This window comes from Lepidochelys kempii, chromosome 1 (genome assembly GCF_965140265.1).
Source record: "Lepidochelys kempii isolate rLepKem1 chromosome 1, rLepKem1.hap2, whole genome shotgun sequence".
NCBI classification, from domain to species: domain Eukaryota; kingdom Metazoa; phylum Chordata; order Testudines; family Cheloniidae; genus Lepidochelys; species Lepidochelys kempii.
Window position 1 is genome coordinate 212764882 of NC_133256.1, and position 27066 is coordinate 212791947.

The 27066-nt window shown below is 44.0% G+C and overlaps 1 protein-coding gene across 2 annotated transcripts; it reads left to right on the top strand.

Moving 5' to 3' along the window:
• The first annotated feature begins 382 nt into the window (after positions 1-382).
• STYK1 (serine/threonine/tyrosine kinase 1) lies at positions 383-26689 on the top strand. Of its 2 annotated transcripts, none has more exons than XM_073329281.1 (10): positions 383-468; positions 11084-11193; positions 16699-16836; positions 17922-18188; positions 18791-18972; positions 19567-19650; positions 21069-21277; positions 21574-21614; positions 22863-22959; positions 25331-26689. In XM_073329281.1, exons 2-10 carry the CDS (start codon positions 11127-11129, stop codon positions 25533-25535), a joined length of 1290 nt encoding a protein of 429 aa, XP_073185382.1. In that variant the 5' UTR covers positions 383-468; positions 11084-11126; the 3' UTR covers positions 25536-26689. The 2 variants fall into 2 exon arrangements, with proteins under 2 accessions (XP_073185382.1, XP_073185373.1); XM_073329272.1 differs by lacking the exon at positions 383-468 and adding an exon at positions 1397-1440.
• Positions 26690-27066: the final 377 nt, after the last annotated feature.

The following is a 27066-nucleotide window of genomic DNA, read 5'->3' on the forward strand; positions in this document are numbered from 1 at the left end:
ACAATGGCCGAGGGAGGTTCAGGGAACACCACGACCATCTCTGCTGTTTCTCTTCTGTGGCCAAATGAACTACCTCATTCTCCAGCGTTGTCAAACCATCATCTTTTACCACCGCTAAAATCTACCCAAAAGAAAATCATAAGCACAACACCAAGTGTTAGTAGGGAAAAGGTTTATTCTGCTCCAGGTGGTTGATTGTGATCATATCAGGATGCATCTCTCTCCAAAGCCACCTGCAGCATGTCATTGCCTGGGAAACGGACTCTGTGTCTCAACAGCAGGTGATATGTAATTTCCTGTTGTAATATAACCACCACCCACTTTTATTAAATAGCTGAGCAAATAATCCTGTACCCATTCGCATAACTTGATAGCAGTAACATGAAACTCGAATGGAAGGTTTTACAGTGGCAGCTGAGCTGACTTCTGGAACTGGAATAGCAGTGTGTGCTGCAGATCAGGATTGAGGTGCACTGACTGAGCTGGGTGTGCGACACAGGACTTGAATAGCAGGCGGAGCTGCTAGTTAGGAATCAGATATGAGATGCATGGGCAGAGCTTTGTGAAGAACTGAAATAGCTGTATTGAGATGAAGAGTTGTGGTAGGTCAGGGTTGCGGGGCATTGACAGAGCTGTGTGTGAGCCCAGGACTGCAATAGCAGAGGGGCTACAGGGTAGGACTGAGGTGAAGTGACAGGTTTACATGTGAAGAAAGCTTGCACTGGCCTCTGTCTATGTGGCCAGCCTACCCAATGCTATCAGTCTTTGTCTCCCTCTCTGAGTCACTAATTCACCCACAAAGGGAGAAAAAAAAGTAGAATAAATATTTGGAAAAATCCCTGCATATTGTCCCTCAGGATCTGTTCTGCTTGAGAAAGATTCCCTGGTGTCTGGAGCCTTTCGCTTTTGGGATTTTTTTTTTTTTTTACAGGTTCTTTATTCTGTGCACCAATTCTTTCTGAAAAATATGACAGAAGTGTGTTACTTCGGGTGTTTTCTTGTTCCCCAGTTTCTCTTTTTCATTCTTTCTCTGTGCCTCTGTTGATTTGTGTTTGTGTCTGCCTTTCTTTCTCTTTCTTGATCACTATGTTCTGAGGTCCCCGCTCCAGGACTCTCTCTGGCCTTTGCTGTCAAAGCTGCAGGGGGTATTTGTATGTGGAAGAGCCAGGCAGACCCGTTTTACCAGTGTGGGTGTACCAGTCAGCCAGAGTGTTAGAAATACAATCACATGATCTCCCTGGGGAGACAGCTGAGAAGACTTTGAGGAGCAAAGAAGGGATGTTGGCCAGGTCCAGGGTACAAAAATCACCAGGAAGGAACTAGTCCTGGTGGGAAACACGCAACATAGCCGTCAGCACTGTTGTGAGATACCTAGGAAAGAAGCAACAGATTGGAGCTTCAGGAAAAGGCTACAGTGTCAGTAGAAGGGGGTTAACTCAGGTAGGCAAGAGAAAACACTGCTGAAAGATAATAGATGATGTATATTTAAATCTTTGAAAGAAATTTTACTTGTGTGTCACCTACTCTATGATGTGGCTCTTTAGCTATTCAGCTGTTTGTGCTGAGAATACCTGTCTTTGTAAATGCCAATAGTAACGGTGATGTTGGGGCAGTGGGGCTGGGAGAGAGGGAGGGAAGAAAGGAGCTGTGCAGGGGACATTCATCTCAGTTCTGTCTAAGTGAAATGACTTCTAGGGGACTTTTTGGGTGAAGAGGAAGATTTTTGCACAAAATTAAGGTCTGTCCATCAGAAACAAGGGAGTTGAGAACTCTAATGTAGAGAAATGCTGTACACATTGTATATAAGTTCTGTGTTACGTATGTGTGATACATACCTATGGATCTGATTCTGATCTAATTTACATGAGCTTTACATCGTATATGTCTGGTTCAGGGTGGAAAGCATGTCCATTTTATGATGAGCTGGACTGAATCCTCAGAACTCGCCCTTCAGTGCAGCTTGAGGAGCTGCGTAATAGAATGGAAGCAACTTGCAATGATAGGTGAGGGATGAAGAGGACAATACTTCTTGTTCCATGGACTATGGACTTGTCTACATTTAAAATGCTGCAGCGGTGCGGCTGCACCGATGTAGTTGCGCCGTTGTAGTGCTTCGGTGAAGACTCTACTTATGCCTACAGGAGGGCTTCTCCTGTCAGAGTAGGTAATCCACCTCCCCGAGAGGCAGTAGCTATGTTGATGGGAAAAGCCCTCCCATCAACTTAGTGCTGTCTACACCTGGAGTTAGGTTGGTATAGCCGCGTCTCTCAGTGGTGTGGATTTTATACCATCATAAGTTGCTAGTGTAGATCAAGCCTGAGTGTACCAGAGGGACATTACCAGGTTTTCAGGATATCTCTGGGAAGTCCCAGGATCCAGACAGGGCAGTTGAAATGATAGCTGGGGTATTCTGAAGGAACAGGAGGAATCAGCAGACAAGGGGCCCTGTACACCAGGTATGTAGCTTTTGATTAAATATGTTCTGATGGAGGCCAGTTTGGCAGGCTTAAGGGCTGGGGGAAGAGTTATTATGAATGTTTCCTTTAGTGGAAAATAAGTTTTCCTAGTCATTAATTTCAGTCTGTTGCCCCTTTTTATCTGAATAGTTAACCAGTATGTGGGGCCTTGCTGGGTTGTTTCTGTCAGCAACCATTTTGGATGCTACACGTCAGATGTATTTTTTGGTGCAATCCTGTTTATTTACAAAGTGTGTACACAAAGTCATGTTTTTCTGAACACTACAGAAACAAACAGCCGGCAGTTTCCTTCCTCAGAGTTTCCAAGCCTGCATGTCCAGCGTGTTCTGTGCCCAAGGAGCTCTGTCTCTCTGCTCCCTTTCAAGGCTATGCTCATGACTGCTTCTCTGGTTTTGTGGGCTTCCTAACTCTCAGACACTCAGATTCTTGCCAAAAAACCCTTTAGTACCTGTGTTTGCAACCAGCCCCAACAGAAACCCTCTTAGGCTCTGTCCACACTAGACAGCTTACAGCAGCCCAGCTGTACTGATGCAACTACGCTGCTGTAAGATCTCTTGTGTAGCTGCTCTATGCTGAGGGGAGAGAGCTCTCTTGTCGACATAATTACACCACCCCCAACAAGTGGCGGTAGCTATGTTTGCGGGAGAAGCTCTCCCACCAACATAGCACTGTACATACTGGTGCTTATGTCTGTGTAACTTTTGTCCTCAGGAGGGTATTTTTCTCACACTGCTGAGCAACATAAGTTATACCAACATAAGTGGTGGTGTAGATATGGCCTAACTCCCCTTGAGTTGACTGTTGCTCTGGCCTTTCCATGTGGCGCAGTCCCTTGGATGGTGGCTTCTATTGTTGTCATTGCATAAAAGGTGCTGAATGGTTCCTTCCATTTAGCCTGAGGAAAAAGTTCTTAGCACACCCATCAGCTTTAACCAGGTCTGTGTGACTGTCTAATAATTAAAGACCATCTGGATGGCATAACAAGTCCTTAGTATTTGAAAATTGTTCATAAAGTAAATGATCAAACCTGGCTGTGAAATTTAGGGGTCATGCATAATTCCTTGTATCATCACAGAACCTCCATCAGCTTCTTCATTCACAGACTTTTTTCTCCAGCATCAGCTGTACAAATGTCTCTGGTGCAAGCCTAGCAGCATTTCCCCTCTTTCTCTCGAAAACGTCTATTTTTTCTTTTTCTTGGACCCTCAACACAGAGTTTTTCTGAGGTCTCTGTTCACCTACAAAATATAACCTTTAAAACATCTATTTACACTGACCTCCACAACTCCTCTTCCCTTCCAAACAATTGTTTTGCTCCTATTTTCACAATAAGCTACCACCACCAATTCATTTATTATGAGGAGTATTAGGTACGAATTCTAATTTTATATTCTTACCATCAATTTCAATGAGAAAGTGCTTTGTAAGAATCATAGAATCATAGAAGATTAGGGTTGGAAGAGACCTCATGAGCTCAAAGCAGAACCAACCCCAACTAAATCATCCCAGCCATGCCTTTGTCAAGCCGGGTGTTAAAAACCTCTAAGGATGGAGATTCCACCACTTCCCTAGGTAACCCATTCCAGTGCTTCACCACCCTCCGAGGAAAAAGTTTTCCTAATTCCAATCTAAACGTCCCCCCACTGCAACTTGAGACCATTGCTCCTTTCCTCATTGCTCCCCAGAAGGCACTGAAATTTGAAACTGAACTGAAGTGTCACTTTTCTTACTTGCATTCTGAGGGAAGAATGGGCTGTTGCTCTGGCAATTAACTATCATTTCTTACTTTTTAATACACTGTCTACTACTGGGCTATGGTTGTCCCAAAGGGCAAGTGGATGGGATTCACGGTAGTGGAATGGATAAGAAACCTCAGGTCTAGGAATATGAAAAATGGGGAAGACCTATTTGTGGATATGCACAGACACATGAATAGAGACTCAGACCAAATGTTTCGGGTTGAAGAGAAGAAAACAAGAGCCACCTCTGACAAACAGGACAGGCCCAAGCAGGAGGGCAAGGAACTGAAGCAAGACTACTTCTGAAAGGAGATGGAAATGAGAATGGAGGACAGACAGCTCCAAAGTGAAGTTTTCATTGTGTACAAAGAGGTTCAAGAAGAGATGTCAAAACAGCTGACCCAACAATTTACCAGCAACTGCACTAGTTGCCAGTGCAACACTTAATCACAGAGCAGTATTATAAATGGGGACTGCCCCTTATTCTCCAGCTCCCTCACATCTGTACCTAGGGTATTACATCTCTTCATATAACAGAGACATGGTAGTCTGGAATCCCAGATTTGGTCTACATCACCAACTTATGTCAGCATAGCTATGTCATTCAGGAGTATGGTAAATACCCACCCCTAAGCGATGCAGTTATCCCAACTAAAATCCTGGCTTCTCCCATCAACATTGCTACCTCCCTTCTGGGAGGTGGAGTACCTACGCTGATGGGAAAAGCTCAGTGAGACACATTGTATGAACTGTAAAATATTATCTCTGTTACCTATGCTTGTGTAAATTTGCTATACGGGTTTGATATTGAATGCTTGTTTGCATTTAATAAAATAGATTATTGAAAAAAACCCTTCACTTGTTGGTTTTTATCTATCACTGTTCTCAGATATTGCCGAAATATCCTTTGCTGCCTTGCTGCATCCGACTCAAGAGCCTCAGAGCTACTTTTCATAAGTGTCAGCAGTCATCTTAAATATTCATGATAAATAGGCCCAATGGCCTGTGATGGGATGTTAGATGGGGTGGGATCTGAGTTACTACAGAGAATTCTTTCCTGGGTATCTGGCTGGTGAATCTTGCCCATATGCTCAGGGTTCAGCTGATTGCCATATTTGGGGTTGGGAAGGAATTTTCCTCCAGAACAGATTGGAAGAGGCCCTGGAGGTTTTTCGCCTTCCTCTGTAGCATGGGGCACGAGTCACTTGCTGGAAGATTCTCTGCTCCTTGAAGTCTTTAAACCATGATTTGAGGACTCCAATAAGCTCAGACATAGGTGAGAGGTTTATCGCAGGAGTCGGTGGGTGAGATTCTGTGGCCTGCATTGTGCAGGAGGTCAGACTAGATGATCATAATGGTCCCTTCTCACCTTAATATTTATGTATCTATGTATCTATCTATCTTTTTTACTGAGCAAGGAACAGGAGATATGAATTCATTCTAGTCTCTGCTTTTGAGGAAAGGGCTAGTAAGTAGCACTGGTACCCAGAGAATCAGGGAGTTTCCATGGAATTAAGAGTGGTTTTAAGAGCAATCACTCTCTGTTACATATTTGTAAATCTCTATATAGATTCACATTTGTATGTCTACACATACTGTCTAGAATAATATTGTAGTTCAAGAAATACCCCTGTATTGTTATTAGAGAGAATTTGTCTTTTATTTAATTTGTCTTTTGAAACATTTGAGAACATGGTGCTGGTGCAAGGTGGCAACCCTGGAGTCTGAAGTGCTGTCTTTATTCACAGAAGAGGTATGGAATAGGCAGTGGCAATGCAAGGTTCCTCATTGTGCCTCCACTAATGTGCCTTAACCCTGACCTTGGAGGGACCATTTTTAAGACAGAAGGTAGGTTAGTTTTAAGAGCGTGTTTCATGTTTGGTCTCTGCTGAGACAGTCAGCAGGAGGCCGATTAGTATTTGAGATGTGAACACCTGAAATAAGAGGAACTGGACTGAGATCTACCAATGCATTTCATACAAACCACCCAAAAACTATCCGATGGTAACAACTTTCAGTCAATATTGAACTGACCTGAGCTGGGTTCACTTTGCCTACCAAAAAGTGCGAGTGTCTATAGCCTGGTAGCAAATGTGCTAAGCCAGCCAGTCCCCCCAGGGATTCATTTGCTTAAACTCTTTTTAAACACCATGTAAGTTGAACACTTCATACCTCTGGATACAGTTTCATGATTGTTACACAATTAATTAGCAAAGAGTGTATTTAGAACGGAACTGGGAATTGGGAAATGTTAAATTCCATGTAACCCTTCTTTGTTCCCAAGGCTCTAAAAGGGGGATAATAATACTTATCTACCACACAGGGGGCTTTGTGATCAATCAGTTAATATTCGTGCTATGCTTCAAAGCTGGGATCCTAGCACACAAGAATTGCTATACTGCAGATCAGAAGAGTGGCCCATGTAAAGTGCCAAGTCATTAGAATCAATTTGTGCTTTATATTGAAAATAACACTGAAAAATATTTCAGAAGATTATTATAATTTTGTTTTAAATGGAATGGCGTTCTGGATTTTGTCCCCATTTGGTTCAGCTTTGCTGGAGGGGCTGTTATGTGAATGGGCTTGTCTAAACTAGCCTTTGACTGAAAAAAATTCTTTCCATCGCTAACAGCAGTGCAGTTCCACCAAAAGGAGCAACAGTGAGAGTGCCAGTGCAAATAAGGTGCTGGTCGCTGCCATCTATTTTATCACCAGCTTGCGTAGACCTGCCCTGATCATGGATAGACACCTTCCTGTATTAATGCTCCCGCCACAGCGGTTGCTGATAGAGTGCACCCGTATAAACAACATTGGGATTTTTTTCAGAGAAAGGGATGATGTAGATACAGCCTTTGTGTCCAGATGTTTGTGTGAATTTGTTTGGTTCTGAGCACCTTTGTGACCACACAAGCACATCTGTGTGTAGATACAAGTCTGTGTGCACACACATCTCTGGGTGTGCATATGTGTATAAGTGTGAATGTGCATTTTTTTGTGTGGATCTGCATGTGTGTCTGAATCGGGGACCACATGCATGTATTTATTTGTGTGAGTGCTTGTGTGTAACTGGGAATCCAAGTGCCTAAGATTGTACCTATTACTGACTGTGTCCATGTATTTGTCCATGACAGTGTGCGTGTATTATACTTGAGGTGGGTTTACTTAGTTTGCTTGCTTACAAGGTAGGGCTGAAAGGTTTGGGTTGATCTTATTGACTTTTCAGTAACAGTCGTCCTTCTGGTTGACTCTGGTTTCAATGATTTGCTCACTTCGGAGCCACTCCCTAAAAACAGGTGAATCTGCTGTTGCACTGAGCAGGAACAGAATTAAAAAATGAAATACAGTGCCAGCTGGGAATTCCCAAACTGCTGCTTGTAGACTCATAGACTTGAGGCCAGAAGGGACCATCATGATCATCCAGCACATTGCAGGCCCTAGCTTTATCCCACTTTGTTTCTTCCCATCTTTTTTCCTATGCACATGTCAAACACCCATCTGTAATGGTATCCCAAAGTCAACTCTGTTGAGTGTTTTCTGAACCACCAAAGGCTATAAACCTTATTTGTGTCTGTAAGGACACAGTGCAACACTAACAATTGTGTTGAAATGCAGCAGCCTTGCACAGTCAGCTCTAAATCATGCAAGAACTTGCAGGATCAAGGCCCTAGCAGCTGTGTAATGATCTGCATGAAATGTCTTAGTGGGTTCCCAGGGCCAGGCTTCTGGGCACGAGTTTTGTGAACAATGTCCCACTGGTCCAATACAAGTACCTTGAATGAATTTACTCACCTTTCTGTCAGCTGCTACCATTCACCACAGTAACTCTCTCAAACAATTTAGATATAATGGGCCAGATCTTTAGCTGGTGTAATTCAGTGCAACTCCATTGGAACTATGCCAATTTGCACCAGTTGAGACTCTGGCCTCATGTGTGAGTGACTAGATCTAGCTGCAAAGGGAGGGGGTGGGCACACATTTTTGTCTCATTTGACTAAAATTGCATCAGTGGCAGGGCTGTGATCAAGGTTTTCATGAATACTATCCCACAGCTGTGTTGTGGCCTACTCCAAGAGCACTGATCAAATTACTGGTCTCCATTTTCTAATTCACTACAGTCATTTTCTCTCTCTCCCTCCCTCCTTGTATCTTCAATCTGAAAGAAAGAAAGAAAGAAAGAAAGAAAGAAAGAAAGAAAGAAAGAAAGAAAGAAAGAAAGAAAGAAAGAAAGAAAGAAAGAAAGAAAGAAAGAAATGTAGGATGACAACGGGAACCCTTCCAATGCACATATGCATTCTCCCAGGAGTATGCAGGATTGCATGGTCATGAGTTTCCCCTGAATATTGGTGCAAACAAATGCTTGCACAAATATTTGCAGTAAGCAAATAAGAATGGATGTGATGTGAATATGGTCAAATTGAACTTAAATTAGAATTGAACAGAATAGGGTTGTCATGTTGGCCTAAAACCTAAGCATTTCTCATGACTATGCTAAAGAAGTGTCAAGAAAAATTCCCCAGGAAGCTTTGCACAGTCAGGTTAAGAGAGACAATAAAGAGTTATTAGCAAGCAGATTTTATATTGCTTATAGAACAGAAAATATATCTTAAGGTATAGCCTATTTTTTTCCTGCTGTTTACATTTTTTATACTTTATGATTAGCTGTGCTTTGCAAAAAAAACACCTTTGTGTTTAACTCTGATTATAACTGAAACACAAGAAAGGCATATATGGAAAACATAGCATGTCTCACAGGTGCATAGGGAATATTAGTTATAAAGGTGACATTAATCTTTAATTGGTTAAAACTCTTGTTTTAAACCCACACTAAACTCTGCAGTTAAAAGGTTACACTGTTGTGATACTTTGTTATGCTGGAAATTTAGAGCAAATGTAATACATAAGCCATTGGCAACAAAATTGACCTTTGTCAATGATTAAATGATACCAATCATGTCACTTGCCACAAATTGTAATGTGGGATAAATATCCTGTCTATAAAAGTCCATTGAAACTGCTGTAATGCATACCAGTGTGGGTAGGCAGGCCTGATATTTCAGAATTGGTAAATTAACCTTGTGCTGTTTGATCTTAGCTGTCTAGTCTTTGATTAGTATCAGAGGGGTAGCCGTGTTAGTCTCTATTCACAAAAACAACGAGGAGTCCAGTGGAACCTTACAGGCTGAATTGGCCTTGTCATCACTCTTTCTCCATTTGTAAGGTAACTCCCTTCTCTTCATATGCCACTATATTTATGCCTGTATGTGTAATTTTCACTCCATGCATCTGAAGAAGTGGTTTTTACTCACAAAAGCTTATGCCCAAAAAAATCTGTTAGTCTTTAAGGTGCCACCAGACTCCTCATTGTTTTTGTAGTCTTTGATTAGTAAACCAAATTTGATCTTGATCAGTTGATGTCTCAATCAATAAATAATTAAAAGGACCCATTATTTACAATAGAAACATTTTTCACCCCACTCTATATGTAGGAATTGCAGCTATGTTATCTTGCAAGGCTCATAACATCCTATGCCAAATGACACATATACCTGTATGTTTTATAGTTTTACCAATAAGCTGACACATACCTGGAAATGTTTACTAATATTGGCATTGGAGCTGATGCAAGTTTGTCACTGAGTAAGCATTACTGACATGGTAAATAGTCACCTGCCTGTATTTCACAAATATATATACTATCACCCTGTTACTGGAGTTCAGGTGAGACAATTTAAAGACAGATAGAATGTGAAATAAGTATAGTAGAAAAAAACAGAGTTGCACAGTAGAAAATGCCGCTGTTGCACAGGTGATATTTCGAAGTTATAGGTATGCTGTCATATGTTATCTGATGGTTCACATATTTGTAAATGGATCTTTGAAAAGTGATGAACAGAATTATTGGTATGAAACTGTACCCCTGCATATTGTACAGAATTGCAGCTGTTATGGCCACACCTAGATACTACACAGCATTATGGACCAGACTTACCAGTACCTTCTGGCTGCTTTACGCATCTCAAGTAATGCAAAACTGATGTAAATCCATATTAATTGGATGGTTAAAGAAGGTTTACAGCTGCTTTGCAATGCCAGAGTAGCACAAAGCAACTGGTGTGTATTGGTGAATCTAGTCCTATGTATGCAAGGGTGCACAAATGGTAGTTATAGAGATTTCCATAGATAAAGGGTCACTATACATAATTACAGGTGTAAAGGTGCATATTTGCATGTTGCACGGAATGTCAGGTGTAATGAACGTTAGAGAGAATTACAGGTGTAATGAATCATATGTATGACGTTTCCTTACAGATCTGATTATGTCTGTAATATGGAATCAGTATTGGAGACCTTAGTGAGAAAGCTGCTATTTCTTAGTATATGTTCATGATGCAATAACATAGTGAAAGCACTCGGTCAGGAATGCCAGGTAGAATGGTGTGATGTGGTGTCTTATGCACATGTGCCTGATGTTTTACAGGCCTGGAGATAAAAGACTGAGTTATTCTTGCATCTGAAATGTGATTTACACAGATAATTTAAAATATAAGTAAACTAATGTCTTTCAACTTATGCCTTCCTGAGGAATGAGAGGTACCTGACTCTCCCGCATGGTACTGCAGAACAAACCTAGCCTCTGCTCCTGTACTGAGATGCCATCACCAGAAATTGATTCTGACTATGCCATATTAGACCATTAACACCTAAGTGCCTATAGTTCCCCAAGTCTCTGATTCACTTCCTCCCACTAATCTGAGGCTGGATTAGAACCGGTGACAAAGAGGGTGAAGAGCATAGCTTCTCACCCACTTTCCCAGCAACCATCTTGTCCTGCCACTGTATTTATAGTAATGCTTCATATCTGTGCAGTGGAAATTCCAGAGATGAAGGACATGCTCACACCCAGCTGATCATGGCAGGGAACGTAAGGAGACTCAGACGCATGCTACTGGAATGCAACAACAGTGACAAGTTATGTGGTAAGATTCCAGGCAACTATCTCCTTGCCTTTTACTTTTGTGTGTCCAGGTCTCATAAGCTGAGCAGCAGGACCTGCTCAGTCAACTGTGAGCCACCCTCACCTCCAGAGAGTGATTTGATTGGGCCTCCCCTGCAGTAAATCCCAATGCATGACCTCTTCTTCACACCTGCCCCCATCTGTTTTGCCTTTTCAGCTGAGTGTATTGGCTTTTTCACTCAGGGTGGAGAACAAAGAATATGTTTCCAGCACTGGTGTATATGGCTGGGTGGAAAGGATAGGGGAATGATGGATGAAGATTTCCTGTTAAACAGGAGAAGCGATGTAACACCAAAGTTACAGACGGAGGTATACTAATTCCACCTGGGGGGGGGGTCAAATTATTATCATCACAGAGCTCTGAGTCAGCCCAAATCAGTGTTGCACTCACACCAGTAGCACTAGAGCAGGGGTGGCCAACCTGTGGCTCCGGAGCCACATGTGGCTCTTCAGAAGTTAACATGCGGCTCCTTGGATAGGCACCACCTCCGGGGCTGGAGCTACAGGCGCCAACTTTCCAGTGGGCCAGGGGTGCTCATTGCTCAACCCCTGGCTCTGCCACAGGCCCTGCCCCCACTCCACCCCTTCCCGCCCCCTCCCCTGAGCCTGCCTTGACCTTGCTCCTCCCCCATCCCCAAGAGCCTCCTGCACACCACGAAACAGCTGATCGGGAGGTGCGGGGAAAGAGGGGGAGGCGCTGATTGGCGGGGCTGCCGATGGGTGGGAGGTGCTGGGAGTGGGGGATGGGGGAGCTGATGGGGGGCTGCTGACATATTACTGTGGCTCTTTGGCAATGTATATTGTTAAATTCTGGCTCCTTTTCAGACTCAGGTTGGCCACCCCTGCACTAGAGTATAAGAAATAAACAACACAAAAGCATTCTCACTGGGATGCCCTGCATCTGCAGGCTTGGCAGCCTTAACTGTTCTGGCAGATCACCAAGGGAAACCCAGATGCTGCAAGAAATGCTGTTTGTGACTCATTAGGAGAATCTCTTCTTTCTGAATCACTACTGAAATCAATGCCCCTGCAGGAGGTTAGGGGAAATCATATTTTGGTTGAGGTATATAGATGAGGTCTTGACCACATATGGTCTTTAAAGATCGCATGGTATTTTTCAAGGGACCGATAGTGGTAGGTGCCAAGCCCCACCAGCCCCTATTAATTTCATGGGCAGTTGAAGGTACTTATCACTTTATATGAGAATCATAGAATCATAGAATATCAGGGTTGGAAGGGACCTCAGGAGGTCATCTAGTCCAACCCCCTGCTCAAAGCAGGACCAATCCCCAACTAAATCATCCCAGCCATGGCTTTGTCAAGCCTGACCTTAAAAACTTCTAAGGAAGGAGATTCTACCACCTCCCTAGGTAATGCATTCCAGTGTTTCACCACCCTCCTAGTGAAATTTTTTTTCCTGATATCCAACCTAAACCTCCCCCACTGCAACTTGAGACCATTACTCCTCGTTCTGTCATCTGCTACCACTGAGAACAGTCTAGATCCATCCTCTTTGGAACCCCCTTTCAGGTAGTTGAAAGCAGCTATCAAATCCCCCCTCATTCTTCTCTTCTGCAGACTAAACAATCCCAGTTCCCTCAGCCTCTCCTCATAAGTCATGTGTTCTAGTCCCCTAACCATTTTTGTTGCCCTCTGCTGGACTCTTTCCAATTTTTCCACATCCTTCTTGTAGTGTGTGGACCAAAACTGGACACATGAGGCTCCAGATGAGGCCTCACCAATGTCGAATAGAGGGGAACGATCACGTCCTTCAATCTGCTGGCAATGCCCCTACTTATACATCCCAAAATGCCATTGGCCTTCTTGGCAACAAGGGCACACTGTTGACTCATATCCAGCTTCTCGTCCACTGTAACCCCTAGGTCCTTTTCTGCAGAACTGCTGCCAAGCCTCTTGGTCCCTAGTCTGTAGTGGTGCATGGGGTTCTTCCGTCCTAAGTGCAGGACTTTGCACTTGTCCTTGTTGAACCTCATCAGATTTCTTTTGGCCCAATCCTCCAATTTGTCTAGGTCCCTCTGTATCCTATCCCTGCCCTCCAGTGTATCTACCTCTCCTTCCAGTTTAGTGTCATCTGCAAACTTGCTGAGGGTGCAATCCACACCATCCTCCAGATCATTTATGAAGATATTGAACAAAACCAGTCCGAGGACCGACCCTTGGGGCACTCCACTTGATACCGGCTGCCAACTAGACATGGAGCCATTGATCACTATCCGTTGAGCCCGACAATCTCTCCAACTTTCTATCCACCTTATAATCCATTCATCCAGCCCATAGTTCTTTAACTTGCTGGCAAGAATACTGTGGGAGACCATGTCAAAAGCTTTGCTAAAGTTAAGGAACAACACGTCCACCGCTTTCCCCTCATCCGCAGAGCCAGTTATCTTGGCATAGAAGGCAATTAGATTAGTCAGGCATGACTTGCCCTTGGTGAATCCATGCTGACTGTTCCTGATCACTTTCCTCTCCTCTAAGTGCTTCAGAATTGATTCCTTGAGGACCTGCTCCATGATTTTTCCAGGGACTGAGGTGAGGCTGACTGGCCTGTAATTCCCAGGATCCTCCTTCTTTCCTTTTTTAAAGATTGGCACTACATTAGCCTTTTTCCAGTCATCCGGGACTTCCCCTGATCGCCATGAGGTTTCAAAGAGAATGGCCAATGGCTCTGCAATCAAATCCGCTAACTCCTTTAGCACTCTCGTATGCAGCGCATCTGGCCCCATGGACTCGTGCTCGTCCAGCTTTTCTAAATAGTCCCGAACCACCTCTTTCTCCACAGAGGGCTGGCCACTTCCTCCCCATGCTGTGCTGCCCAGTGCAGTAGTCTGGGAGCTGACCTTGTTGGTGAAGACAGAGGCAAAAAAAGCATTGAGTACATTAGCTTTTTCCATATCCTCTGTCACTAGGTTGCCTCCCTCATTCAGTAAGGGGCCCACACTTTCCTTGACTTTCTTCTTGTTGCTAACATACCTGCAGAAACCCTTCTTGTTCCTCTTAACATCTCTTGCTAGTTACACCTCCAGGTGTGATTTGGCCTCACTGATTTCACTCCTGCATGCCTGAGCAATATTTTTATACTCTTTCCTGGTCATTTGTCCAATCTTCCACTTCTTGTAAGCTGCTTTTTTGTGTTTAAGATCAGCAAGGATTTCACTGTTAAGCCAAGCTGGTCGCCTGCCATATTTACTATTCTTTCTACACAGCAGGATGGTTTGTCCCTGTAACCTCAATAAAGATTCTTTAAAATACAGCCAACTCTCCTGGACTCCTTTCCCCCTCATGTTAAAGTCTGGTTTTCTGAAGTCCAGGGTCCGTATTCTGCTGCTCTCCTTTCTTCCCTGTGTCAGGATCCTGAACTCGACCATCTCATGGTCACTGCCTCGCAGGTTCCCATCCACTTTTGCTTCCCCTACTAATTCTTCCCGGTTTGTGAGCAGTAGGTTAAGACGAGCTCTGCCCCTAGTCGGTTCCTCCAGCACTTGCACCGGGAAATTGTCCCCTACACTTTCCAAAAACTTCTTGGATTATCTGTGCACCGCTGTATTGCTCTCCCAGCAGATATCAGGGTGATTGAAGTCTCCCATGATAACCAGGGCCTGCGATCTAGTAACTTCCATGAGTTGCCAGAAGAAAGCCTCGTCCACCTCATCCCCCTGGTCCTGTGGTCTATAGCAGACTCCCACCACAACATCACCCTTGTTGCTCACACTTCTAAACTTAATCCAGAAACTCTCAGGTTTTTCTGCAATTTCATGCTTGAGCTCTGCGCAGTCATACTGCTCCCTTACATATAATGCAACTCCCCCACCTTTTCTGCCCTGCCTGTCCTTCCTGAACTGTTTATATCCATCCATGACAGTACTCCAGTCATGTGAGTTATCCCACCAAGTCTCTGTTATTCCAATCACATCATAATTCCTTGACTGTGCCAGGACTTCCAGTTCTCCCTGCTTGTTTCCCAGGCTTCTTGCATTTGTGTATAGGCACTTGAGATAACTCGCTGATCGTCCCTCTTTCTCAGTATGAGGCAGGAGCCCTGCCCTCTCGCGTGCTCCTGCTCATGCTTCCTCCCGGTATCCCACTTCCCCACTTACCTCAGGGCTTTGGTCTCCTTCCCCTGGTGAACCTAGTTTAAAGCACTCCTCACTAGGTTAGCCAGCCTGCTTGTGAAGATGCTCTTTCCTCTCTTCGTTAGGTGGAGCCCGTCTCTGCCTAGCACTCCTCCTTCTTTGAACACCATCCTATGGTCAAAGAATCCAAAGCCTTCTCTCTGACACCACATGCATAGCCATTCATTGACTTCCACAATTCGACGGTCTCTGGGTATCCCAGAGTATTGTAACCCAAGAGAGTAAGGATGTTAACCCCAGCATTCTGGCCAAATTCCAAACCAGTTAATTTACTCTTCCGCTCTAATATTCCAGCCCCCCCCCGACCGTGTTTTAATGGGAGAAGTTATTCACCTCAATTACACTGTTCTACAGCATTGTTGACATAGAATGGCTGCCCAGGCTCCACCCCAGAGCTAGCTGCATTTCATTGGTGAGTGATCCCTAAATGCACTGGCTAACACTTTCATATACAAGTATGTGGCGGAGCAGTGGGTGTCATGCATTCACCCTTTTGAGGAAGAAGATAATAAACTCTTCTGGGTTCGTCCACACATCTGCAAAACTTCCTGTGCCTGGAGGAGGAAGCTTAAGAAGGGAACACCAGTCCAAGGGTTGGTAACTGGGGAAGATTATTGTGCCTCAGAGACAGCTGATTACAGGAATAGATTAGTGAAGGGGGAGGCAGTCATTGATCCTGGGATTGCCTGGACCAGGTACAGAGTGGATGTTTCCCAAAAAGCTGGAGGAGGCCGGGGTCTAGGGAAGGACTCTACCCCGATCATGACAATAAAATGCCTATAGATTAAGCTGGGACCAAGATTTACCCATGATACTGAATGCCTTATATCTCCCTTTTCTTTATTTTGGTCTTCCCTGCCCCCGGAGAGGGGGAAAAGTGTGTGTGTGTGTGTGTGTGTGTTGTTATTTTTTGAGAGAGACTCTTGTCTACCCCAAGCAGGGGTAGGAATCTGTGAGTGTCAGAGGAAGGAAGCAACCCAAACCGTGGTCTGTGGGGGACGCCAGGAGATCCCATCCACCACAAGGCACCTAAAGAAGTGGCCTGATATTCAGAGGTGAAGAATTCCCATTGACTTCAGTGGGAGTCTTAATAGTCAGCCCCTCTGGAAATCAGGCTAGCAGTTGATGAGGTGCTTAGATACTACTGCAATGAGCACAGCATGGATAGATAGCTCCTTCATGTTGAAAATTACTAGAATGGACTATTATTATGGTGTTGTACAGGCTTTGTTCAGTGTGGGAGTGTTGTACACACAGTTATTTCACTGAGCAATAACGGTTACTCTTTGTTTCCCGTTTTCTCTTCCCATTGACAGTTGTGCGTGAGTACCAGACTGAAGTGATCATCATCCCTGTCTTCCTAGTGGGTGTCTTTGTCATCCTGTTAAGTGTGATCCTTTGGCTCCGCTATCGAAGCTGGAGGTCGAAGCAACAGCAACTGCCCAGACGCCAAGGTAACAAAGAGGGGAGAGCTGGGTTCAATGGAAAGTCTCTCATTCCCACCCCCAGGGCTGTCAGAGACAAGGAGAACTGAAGAGCCTGAGCTTGGAACTCAATGGCCTTGTCTACATTAGGAAAATTGGGACCTCTAGTTCACCACTAGTACAGCTCCACCAATGGTAGCCATGGTGGAGGTTGTAGCATAGAGGAGACTCAGGTCCATAGAGCATTGTGTCATCTCACCCTGCTGGGGGTACAGTTAGATGACGTAGTGGTAAAATCACTTGAAACCTGTCATGCAGGGGACATGGTTTCAAGCTTTAGCCTCAATTCCTTCAGGGCCAGTGTAGGCTGACCACAGTGCCATCTGGACGTTAATACTCTGCACTGCAGTAGATCCAGATTCAGTTTCCAGTCATGGTGTCCTATGGCTAGGAACACTATGAGGCTAAATTGGTTGGCATATTCTGTGTGGGTATCACAAATTTGATTCCCGGTTATAGTGGCCAATTCCCAGGAGTCCACTCAGTTGTAGCTGGCAACGCTACAGAATTGGGGTTTGCAAAGTGGCTAAAGCAAGAAACCCAGATCTGAGCTTGTTTTATATCCATGCACAAAGAGCAGAACAAGTACTTACAGTCTAAAGTGAATTGGTATTTTTAATTGGTATATATTAAGGGAATTAAGAAAGAACGAAAGTAAAGTCTCTAAGGACACTGTATGTCTCTTCTCTGTAACAATCTACAGCAATTCTGAGAACAAAATGGCTGCTGTATCTACACACTGTCAGAGTTCTTAGACATGTAAAGATGCAGTATCCAGAAAATAAGGGTTTAGAAGTTACATACACCATAGATTTCAGGTCTCAGTTTCTCCTGCCTCTCAGCCAAGTTGGGTGGGAGTCCTGGGGAAGCAGAGTCCTCTGTCTACTTGTGGGCTGGCCTAGCTGAGACCAAATAACACTTCCCCAGCCATGATTCTGAAAATCAAAATAGAGCATGAGCCTAAGGGAACAGTTCATAGCCAGTGGCAAAATGTAAAGGAGGAAAATTCATCCCCCAAACACTTATATATCATTTGGCTTTTATTTTTGCAACAGCTGTTGCCCCATTGCCAGCAGAGGACAAGAACCAGAAGGAACACAGTGAGTCAGAGAACACCTACATCCAGCTGAGTGAGACAACTGTGGAGAGTCTACTGAGATCTGCAGCCTTGACTCTGAAGGAGCTGGAAATACCACGAGACAGACTCATACCAGGGTCCTCGAAGCTGATACACAATGGCAGTTTTGGGGGAATCTACAGAGCAGAATTGGAGACTGGGAACCCTGGGAAAACTAAGACAGTCATCCTGAAAGCCTTACAGGGTAACAGAGGTGGCAGGAGTGCTCCATTTTTATACACTTCTCTGTTTCCCACTTGTGTGAATCCACTAGAAATTCCCCATTCTCTAGCTCTGAGTCCGTTTTCTTTCTTAGCAGTTGCACAAGGGGCTTCCCCTTTCTCTGCTGTGAGCTACTGCTCCCTGCTTTCCTGTGTGCATCCCCCCAGTGATTCCTCTCTGTCTGTGTACCCTCTCAATCTCTCTCTATGGCCTTGACTTCACTACAGAATTTGATCATATTTGAATATACCTGTAAAGGTGTGAGATGACAAGATGCTGACCATGAATTTGCATTCACTGTAGGCAAGCACAAGTAGTGTTAATCATTATGTCAGCTAGTCATGGTTAAACTTTGGTCTTAGCAGGGTTTAGTCACAAGCAGTATATATGCATGTTAAAGGAGGTTGTATTGCATGGTCTAATAATGCTTAGTCCTGCCATGAATGCAGGGGACTGGACTAGATGACCTCTTGAGGTCCCATCCAGTCCTATCATTCTTTGATTCTGTGTTGAGAATATTGAATATGATCTTTTCTCTTCTTTGCCTCCCTGTGGTGATGCTGTCTTTTTCTCTGGTACTTTCAGACACTGCTGGACCCAGTGAGGTGAAGGATTTCCTGGGAAGGATTAAGTTCCATCAGTCCCTTGGTCATCATGATAACATGGTTGAACTGATAGGATGTTGTGTAGTCCAGCTGCCCCTTTATATGATCCTGGAGGATGTGTCCCATGGGGACCTCCTGAATTTCTTGTGGACCTGCCGCAGGGTGAGTCTGAGGAAGTGAATGCCAGACCAATTATCATGTCTATCCTTCACCTCTGTCCATGTCTCTTACATACATCTATTTAAGAAGATATCTTTATCATGTGTGGTTCTTTTAATCCATCCATCCTTAGGCTTCTCTAACCATCCATCCATTCACAATACAACTCTTGCTTTTTTATGTATGTATATTTCTACCTAGTCATTCACCTCCTGTCACACTTCCCCTTTCTTGCTGCTTACCCACAAGCTATCCCCACTATATCACTCACCTGCCCCACCAACCATCCATTCCTCCAACGTACCACCTACCCTTCAATTGTCTAACCGTTCACCTTTTTACCTCTTCCATGTTTGTGTTTGATGCAGTACCTGAGCATTATAAATGCTTATAAAGAATAACTATCTCAAGCAGGGCCAATAATGCCAATTTGCTATGGGGCACGTAAGGAGAATGATGCCTGTGGGAGGATGCAAGGGTTAGATGGATATGGTGCCATTTGCTGAAACCAGAATCTCATCAGAAAGAAGCAGAATTCCCCCTCTTTTTCTCTACTGTGGCATTTGTTTGATGTGCTTTCTGCTTCTCTTTCTCTAGGATGTAATGACCATGGATGGTATCCCATATGACTTCACGGAGAGGCAGGTATATAAAGTTGGGCAGCAGGTTGCAGCTGCCTTGGTAAGTCTACATCTTGATTCATTTACCATGATAGGAGAGACAAAAAAAGAGACAGAAACCCACTCTAACGTCAGAGTCCAACCTGGGGGAACTCTATTCTTTCAAATTTAGAATCCACTAAAAATTATGTGTGCTAGATTTAAATAGGAAGCACAAATGGTTTTAGTTCCTCCTAGATTTGATAAGACACTGTTACTGCCTGTTTCTATTAATCCTTGAAACAGGCCAGGAATTACTTTCATTCAAGAATCTGTATTGTTTACCTGCTGTAGTAGCACAAACTGACATTTAAGTAGAAAAACTGTAGTTTAAAAATGGAAGTTCCCAAGAAACAGAAGAGATAAAAATGGAGGAAGGATGGTAGTATGATTAAGGCACTGGACAAAAACTCAAAACATCAATGTTCAATGGCCAGCTTTGTCACAAATTTAGGCAAGTCACTTAAGCTCTGTGTGTCTCAGTCACCTGTGTGTAAAATGGGGATAATAATGCATTTCTATTTAGACTGTAAGCTCTTTGGGGCAGGGGTTTCTCTTACTATGTGTTTGTACAGTGCCTTGCACAATGGGGCCTGATCTTAGTTGCGGCCTTTAGGCACTACTGGAATACAAATATTTAACCCAGCTAGAAAAAGATTTGCGAATCTCACAAATACAATAATAATGCTGAACAGAATATTATTAGAGAAACCCAAAATGCCCTTCTGTTTCATGAATGAAAATGTTATAGCAAAGAAAGGGGGAAGCACACACAAGAGTAACAGGGAAAAGATAGGAGGCAATGGGTTTCCCCACTGTTGGATTTTCCATTTCAGCAGGACTGGATTCCCCCACTGGATGGATTCACCCTCCCCCTTCTTACTAGTTAGAACAGATGTTCCCTCTCAGTGGAAGAGGAAGGTCTCTCAATTAGTGATTTTCACTCTTTTAGGAATAGAATGTCCTCCTTGGCAGATTTTCCCATCCAGTAGAAGTGGGTATCACCTGACTGGTGGATTTTCCCTTCAGTAGGAGCAAGGACCTTTATTGGTGGATTTTCCCACCCCCACCTCCCCTTGGTGGATTAGGTGTGGACCCTGCTGATGGATATTCACTATAGGTGGCTGCTTTCAGTGGTGGTAGCTGAAGTGAGTTTCCTTAGGAATTTTGCATGAAAGGCCAAAGGGCTGAGGAAGCATGATAGATCTTTGTGTGGTATTGGAACTTCTTGGCCTAACCAATGAGAATATTCCTCTGATAAAAGCTCCTCATGATATTATGTAGGTGTGCCAGGTACACTCACCACATGGCTGGCTGCCAGGGACCCAGGTCACTGTGGTGCATGCATCATTGGTGGGGGCAAAGGGCATAAATTAATTGATTTTTTCAGTCAGTTAAAGAGAAAAACAACTAACTTTTCCCCTTTTTCCAACTTGCTAGGAATTTCTCCAGCAGAAGAAACTTTTCCATGGGGATGTGGCAGCCAGAAATGTCCTGATTCAGTCTGACTTCACTGCCAAACTCTGTGGGCTGGGTCTGGCGTGTGAAACCCACACCTATGGCACCAGCTGTGTCAGACAGATTGTGCCACTCAAGTGGCAGGCACCAGAGCGGCTATTAATGAAACCTCCCAGCATCAAGGCAGACATGTATGGTTTGTTCTGGGGTGAAACTATATCTAGCTTTCAAACCTTATCTATCACTTTCAATTCCTCACACAACACTGTGTTCTGATCCACAGATCAAAACTCCACTGTAGGGCTCACCCTTGCTTCCAGCATGGAGCTCCACCTGGTGGCTTGCCCCTTCCTCCCTCTGCTCACCTCCCCAGCTCACCCTCATTGTTATCATATGTTTAAATTATTATCTTGCTTTTTTCAGTTGCTTTCAGGCTAGAGATTGGAATAAGACCTGCCAGTGAAACTGACACTGTGTTTTCTTACAGATGGTCCTTTGGAATCTTACTGTATGAGATGATCACATTAGGTAAGAAGAAAAAATAAAATCCTAGGGAAAGGCTGGAGTGTCAAGGGACAGCTCAGGCTAACAGTCTCAAACCTGAATGTGTACAGTTAGGTGTTTAAATAAACAGTTTGATTTTTTTCAAAGGTGTATATCATCCACTACTCCTTTTGGATTTCCTGTCAATGGGATTTACCTTAGTAAATCAGGATGCCCTTTTAGGAGCATAAATATGGATTTTGGTGCCTAACCTTAGGCACCCAAGGTTGAAAATTTTGACTTATGGGCCTGAATTACATTGGCAGTATGGCTACAGAAAAAAAGATAGGCTACATTCTACTGCTGCTGCATGCAACATCAGAATCAAGAGTGTGTGGGAAATGGCCATGGTGTCTTTTATGTCATGTGGTCACTTCTGTTTGCTAGGAACTGGACTGAGACCTCTACAACTCATTTCACAGAGACAACAGAACAGCCTTCAGATGAGAATATCTTTCTACGTTTACTCACCTAGTGTCAGATAACTTAAAAAAGAAAGGCTCTGCCTCCTATTCCACAATCTTCCTGAGCCATCTAGTCCTCCTAGTTATTCTGGAAACATTGCCCTAGAAATGAAAGGTTCCATATCCCATTCTTTAAACTCTGTGCTATCTCATCACTCCAGATTCCATTTCTGATATTAAGCACATTTTTAGAGGGGCTTCTCCAGCAGTTATCTTCGTATTCCCCAAATAAGGATGCAACTTATGCTGTATCTAAAAATGTGCCTCTCTTCTTCTGGCCTTACAAACATGGGAAGAAGAGAGAGATAGGAAAGACCAAAAAAGAATAAAAAATTTGTGATTAAAAGACTGCAGTTCCTGTATGTTGCCACAGTGTGTCACCCTTATTCCTCACCTTACTTTATGCTGCACATTTCCACACTGTGGTTTAGGGCTGTCACTTCTGAGCTGCAAAAAACTGGGACATCCGAACCATTTAATCTGGGACAGCGACGTTAAAGGAATCATCCTGGAAAAACCTGGACAATTGGCCACCCTAACCTAGTTACAGATGCTACTTTTGCTCTGTGCAATTACCCTGTCCAGCCACCAGGTGTTAACCTTTCATGATTCATCACTCAGCATTTCTTTGAGGGGAAAGGAAAGTTGGCATCACACCTTCACTGGTTTATTTGTGGTAGGAAAGAGGATAGGCCTCATGTAGGAGCTGGAACTTGGAAATCATTTTCTCTGATAATTTTAACTTTTGTTGTTCATTTTTCTCTTCCAGGGGCTCCACCGTTTCCTGAGGTGCCACCTTCTCATATCCTACAACACCTTCAGAGAAGGAAGGTCATGAAGAGGCCCTCCACCTGCCAGCCAGCTATGTAAGAGGCTTCCTCTTCTTCTAACCTGATCTGAGTGGTGGGGCTTATACTCTGCTCCCAGCTCAGAGCTGCATGGAGAAGCTCTTACAGCCACGGTTTGCAAATTTTTCCAGTCGCATCCCTCTTACCATTCATTGAATTTGTCTCCCCACCCCACCATTACTTGTAATCTGAAGTAATCCCCTACTTTTGTGCTGTTGCTGGTTATGGTGCTCTCTTTAGAGCTGGGCGCTGGAGAACGGCATCTGCTGGCCAGGGCATTCATTTTGTTTGTGGCATGGGAGGACTATTTTATTAATTCCACACCCATCTTGCAATACCCACTCCGTTCCCTGCTCCTGCTATTATGGCGGCAGGTCCAGCGGGACCCATGGGATACAAGTTTCTTTATGCTCCTCTCAGGGAACCTCCTGCACCCCCCTCCCCAGAGGGGTAATCCCCCAGTTTGCACACCACTGTCTTACAGTATTTACACCTACCCTCAAAGATCACACACTGTCCTTGCTACTACTTGCTAAGGGTTTTCTTCTTTTTTTCAGTCTCAGTCTATATCTGAGCACTTCACTACCAGAAAGATGTTGACAGACTAGTGAGGAATTCTGAGAATGATTAAGGGAGTGGAGGAAAGATTTGAATAGAGAGGTTAGGAACTATTAGGAAAGGGATATATAAGACAGAAAATATCATAATTCCACTATATAAATCCTTGGTATGACCACACCTTGAATTTTGTGTGCAGTTCTGATCGCCTCTTCTCAGAAAAGATATATTAGAACTGGAAAAAATACAAAGAAAGGCAACAGAAATGCTTCGGGGTATAGAACAGCTTCCATATTAGAAGAGATTAAAAAGACTGGTACTGTTCATCTTGGAAAAGAGTTGACTAAGGGGGGGATATAATGGAGGTCTATAAAATCATGACTGGTGGGGAGAAAGTGAATAAGGAAGTGATATTTACCCCTTCACATAACACAAAAACCAGGGGTCACCCAATGAAAATAGGCAGCATGTTTAAAACAAACATAGTGAACTACTTCTTTACACAATGCACAGTCAAACTATGGAACTCATTGCCAGGGGATATCATGAAAGCCAAAAATATGGTTGGGTTAAAAAAAATAATTAGGTAAGTTCATGGAGGATAGGTCCATCAATGGCTATTAGCCAAGATGGTCAGAGATGCAACTCCTAAAACTCTGACTGCTAGAAGCTGGGACTGAGCGACAGGAGGTGGATCACTTGACAGTTGCCTTGTTCTGTTCACTCCTTTTGAAGCACCTGGCATTGGCCACTGTCAGAAGACAGAATACTGAGCTAGAAGGACCATTGGCCTGATCCAGTTTTGCCATTCTTATGTTCTTATATCTGAGGGGGATAGAATGGACTAGAATATTTGTAGGATGTAAATAATAAGGGAGCTAAGTTATTTACTCTGGTACTGGTAAAAGAGAGTATTGCAAGTGCTAAACTGAATGAAAGTGAGTAAAGGGAAAGTTGAGGTTGGATATTGAGGAACATTAAATAACAGTGAGGGACTATGGAACAGATTTTTAAAAAAAGATTTGTAGGTGCCTAACTCCCATAGATTCCAGTGGGAGTTAGGTGCCTAAATACCTTTAAAAATCACATGCTATGAGACTATAGGAAGGAAGGAAACAGAGGAGGCCAGTCACTTGGAACACTTAAAACTAGGACTCAAAAAAAGCCTGGAGAATAGACTAGGCAGCAATCATTTATTGGCTAAGGAGATATGGGAGGATGGACATGATGTGCTCTAACAGATCTCTTTAATCTCCTTGGGATGCTACTGTATGAAACTTTGACTGCCCAAAGGTCTCCTTCCTTCTCTTGAAGTTTATTCTTGTCACTTTGATCCCCCATCTGTCCTGCTGTGCTGTTGTTCCATCTGGGTCTACCCCAATTTGAACCTGGTTTTCTTGACTCTCAGAAATTAGAGGAAATGTCAAAGCAGTGATCAGGTCTTCCAAATGGTACAGGAGTCTCCTTGATAATAACTTGAATTCTCCCCTAAATGAATGAATAATCTTAGTGGGACAGTACCTCCTGTGCTGACATCAGTCCTGGACAAAAGAGCCCCTGGATATTCAACAAGGAGTCCTGGTAGCTCTCTCAATAATCAAGGAAGTGGTATGACTTAATGAACATTACCCCTCCTCCCCCATTCCATTCTCATAGGTGAATTCTAATACTAGCAAGTGTGCGATTTCAAAGGTCCCTTATGCTAGCTGTGTATGTAGATGAGATCAAGGTGTGGTCTCCAGAGTTTTCACTGAGGGGTGGGGATTCCTTTGTAGCATAAATTTGTCCTTGTGCCTCATTCCTGGCTTCGCACCACTCCTCTGTCTTACAGGTATGGTATCATGAAGTCCTGCTGGCGGTGGAGTGCTACAGACCGGCCGCCACCCAGAGAGCTGATCAAGCGCCTGCAAACAGCAGCCAAGAGCAGCAATGACCAAGTGGTGCTCCAGGTGCCTGAGCTGGTGGTTCCTGAACTATATGCTGATGTGGCTGGCGTTGATTTGAGGAGTCTCGACAGGGACTACACTGTGCTCTGAAGCATGCCTCTGTGTACTGGGAAGGAGTGGATCTCTGACTTTGCCCCTCTTTGGGGAAACAAGGGGCTGACCCCTCTGGAAATCAGAATGGAGTGTGTGTTGGGAAAGTTCCTCTAATTTTTTTTAATGCAGAATGTAGTTAGGAGGGTGGGAAATTCTGAAATAAACACTAGGATCCAGAAGGGACTCCCAACTCGGAATTGAGAAATATATCCTGCACCACTCAAACGCCTCTCTACATCATGATTGGCTGCACTGAAGGGGACCAACCAAACAGAAACAATCATTCTGAGTGGCCTCAAGGTGGTGCTCAGTTATGAAGTTGTACAGCTTTGAGTGAATGAAATCTGTGACAAGGAAGCATTCCAGTACCACCACAGGGAGAAGGGTGGGGGTGGTTAAAAGTCTTGTCACCCATGACACCCCCACTTTTGCTGCTTTTTCCAGTCATACATGTGAAGAGAAGGCTCCGACCTGCAGCAATAGCAACTATGTGGATGGGACTGAAAGTTGTTTTGTCGTGCGTTGAGCAGGAGGTTGGACTAGATGACGTCCTGAGGTCCCTTCCAAACCTGATATTCTATGATTCTATGAAAGCTGTCTACAAGGATTTACAAGAGGTGGACACCATAGCTGGCAAGGGATTGCTTTGGTTCCAAAGCATGTAAGTGGGAGGAAACTGGATGAAAATGAATGAAGGGAAATTACAGGTGGATATCAAGAACCATTTCCTAACCGTGAGGATTTTTGGAAGTCATCCTACCTGCTCCCCCCACTCCCATTCCCCTCCAAGGAAGTGCTGGAAGTGCCATTGCTTGAACCTTTTAAAAGAGAATATGCTATAGGACACAATCTTGAACTGGCCCTAGAGATAAGAAAGTGGATGGATTAGGTGTTACCAAATAAGTCTTTTCCATCTCTAACTCCTCTATTGACTGAGGGCCCAATCAGATGAAGGGTAACATTACTTGTAAACATTCCACCCCATGGATGGACCTCTCAGGTGCTTTATGCCATAACCAACTGCAGAATAGTGGACCCTGTGTATTCTGATAGAATGAAATACCCTGAATGTTAAGGGATGCAGCAGAAATAGCTATATTAATGTAGGTTTCAGAGTAACAGCCGTGTTAGTCTGTCTTTGCAAAAAGAAAAGGAGTACTTGTGGCACCTTAGAGACTAACCAATTTATTTGAGCATGAGCTTTCGTGAGCTACAGCTCACGAAAGCTCATGCTCAAATAAATTGGTTAGTCTCTAAGGTGCCACAAGTACTCCTTTTCTTTATATTAACGTACCACTTGATGCAGGAATGTGTCTTATTTTGTGGTGAGTGGCAGGGGTGGCTAGTTGTATGAGCCCGTGGTGCCCAGGCTCCAGCAAATTCAGGGCCTGGGGTCCCAGCTCCACCAATGTTCTGGGCCAGGTCTCTCCCTCAGCTCTGCCTGCCACCCCGGCCCTGCCTGTCGCCCCTGCGTGCCTCCCCCGGAGTGTCCCTGCCTGCCCTGGGCAGTGGGCGGCTTTCCCCTGCA

What these genes read in the sequence shown, in the direction of transcription:
- STYK1 (XM_073329281.1), top strand. Translation starts at nt 11,127, where the DNA reads ATGGCAGGGAACGTAAGGAGACTCAGACGCATGCTACTGGAATGCAAC. An exon ending in GCAACTGCCCAGACGCCAAG is followed by an intron (nt 16,837 to 17,921) that starts GTAACAAAGAGG and finishes TTTTTGCAACAG; the next exon opens with CTGTTGCCCCATTGCCAGCA. An exon ending in TCCACCTGCCAGCCAGCTAT is followed by an intron (nt 22,960 to 25,330) that starts GTAAGAGGCTTC and finishes TCTGTCTTACAG; the next exon opens with GTATGGTATCATGAAGTCCT.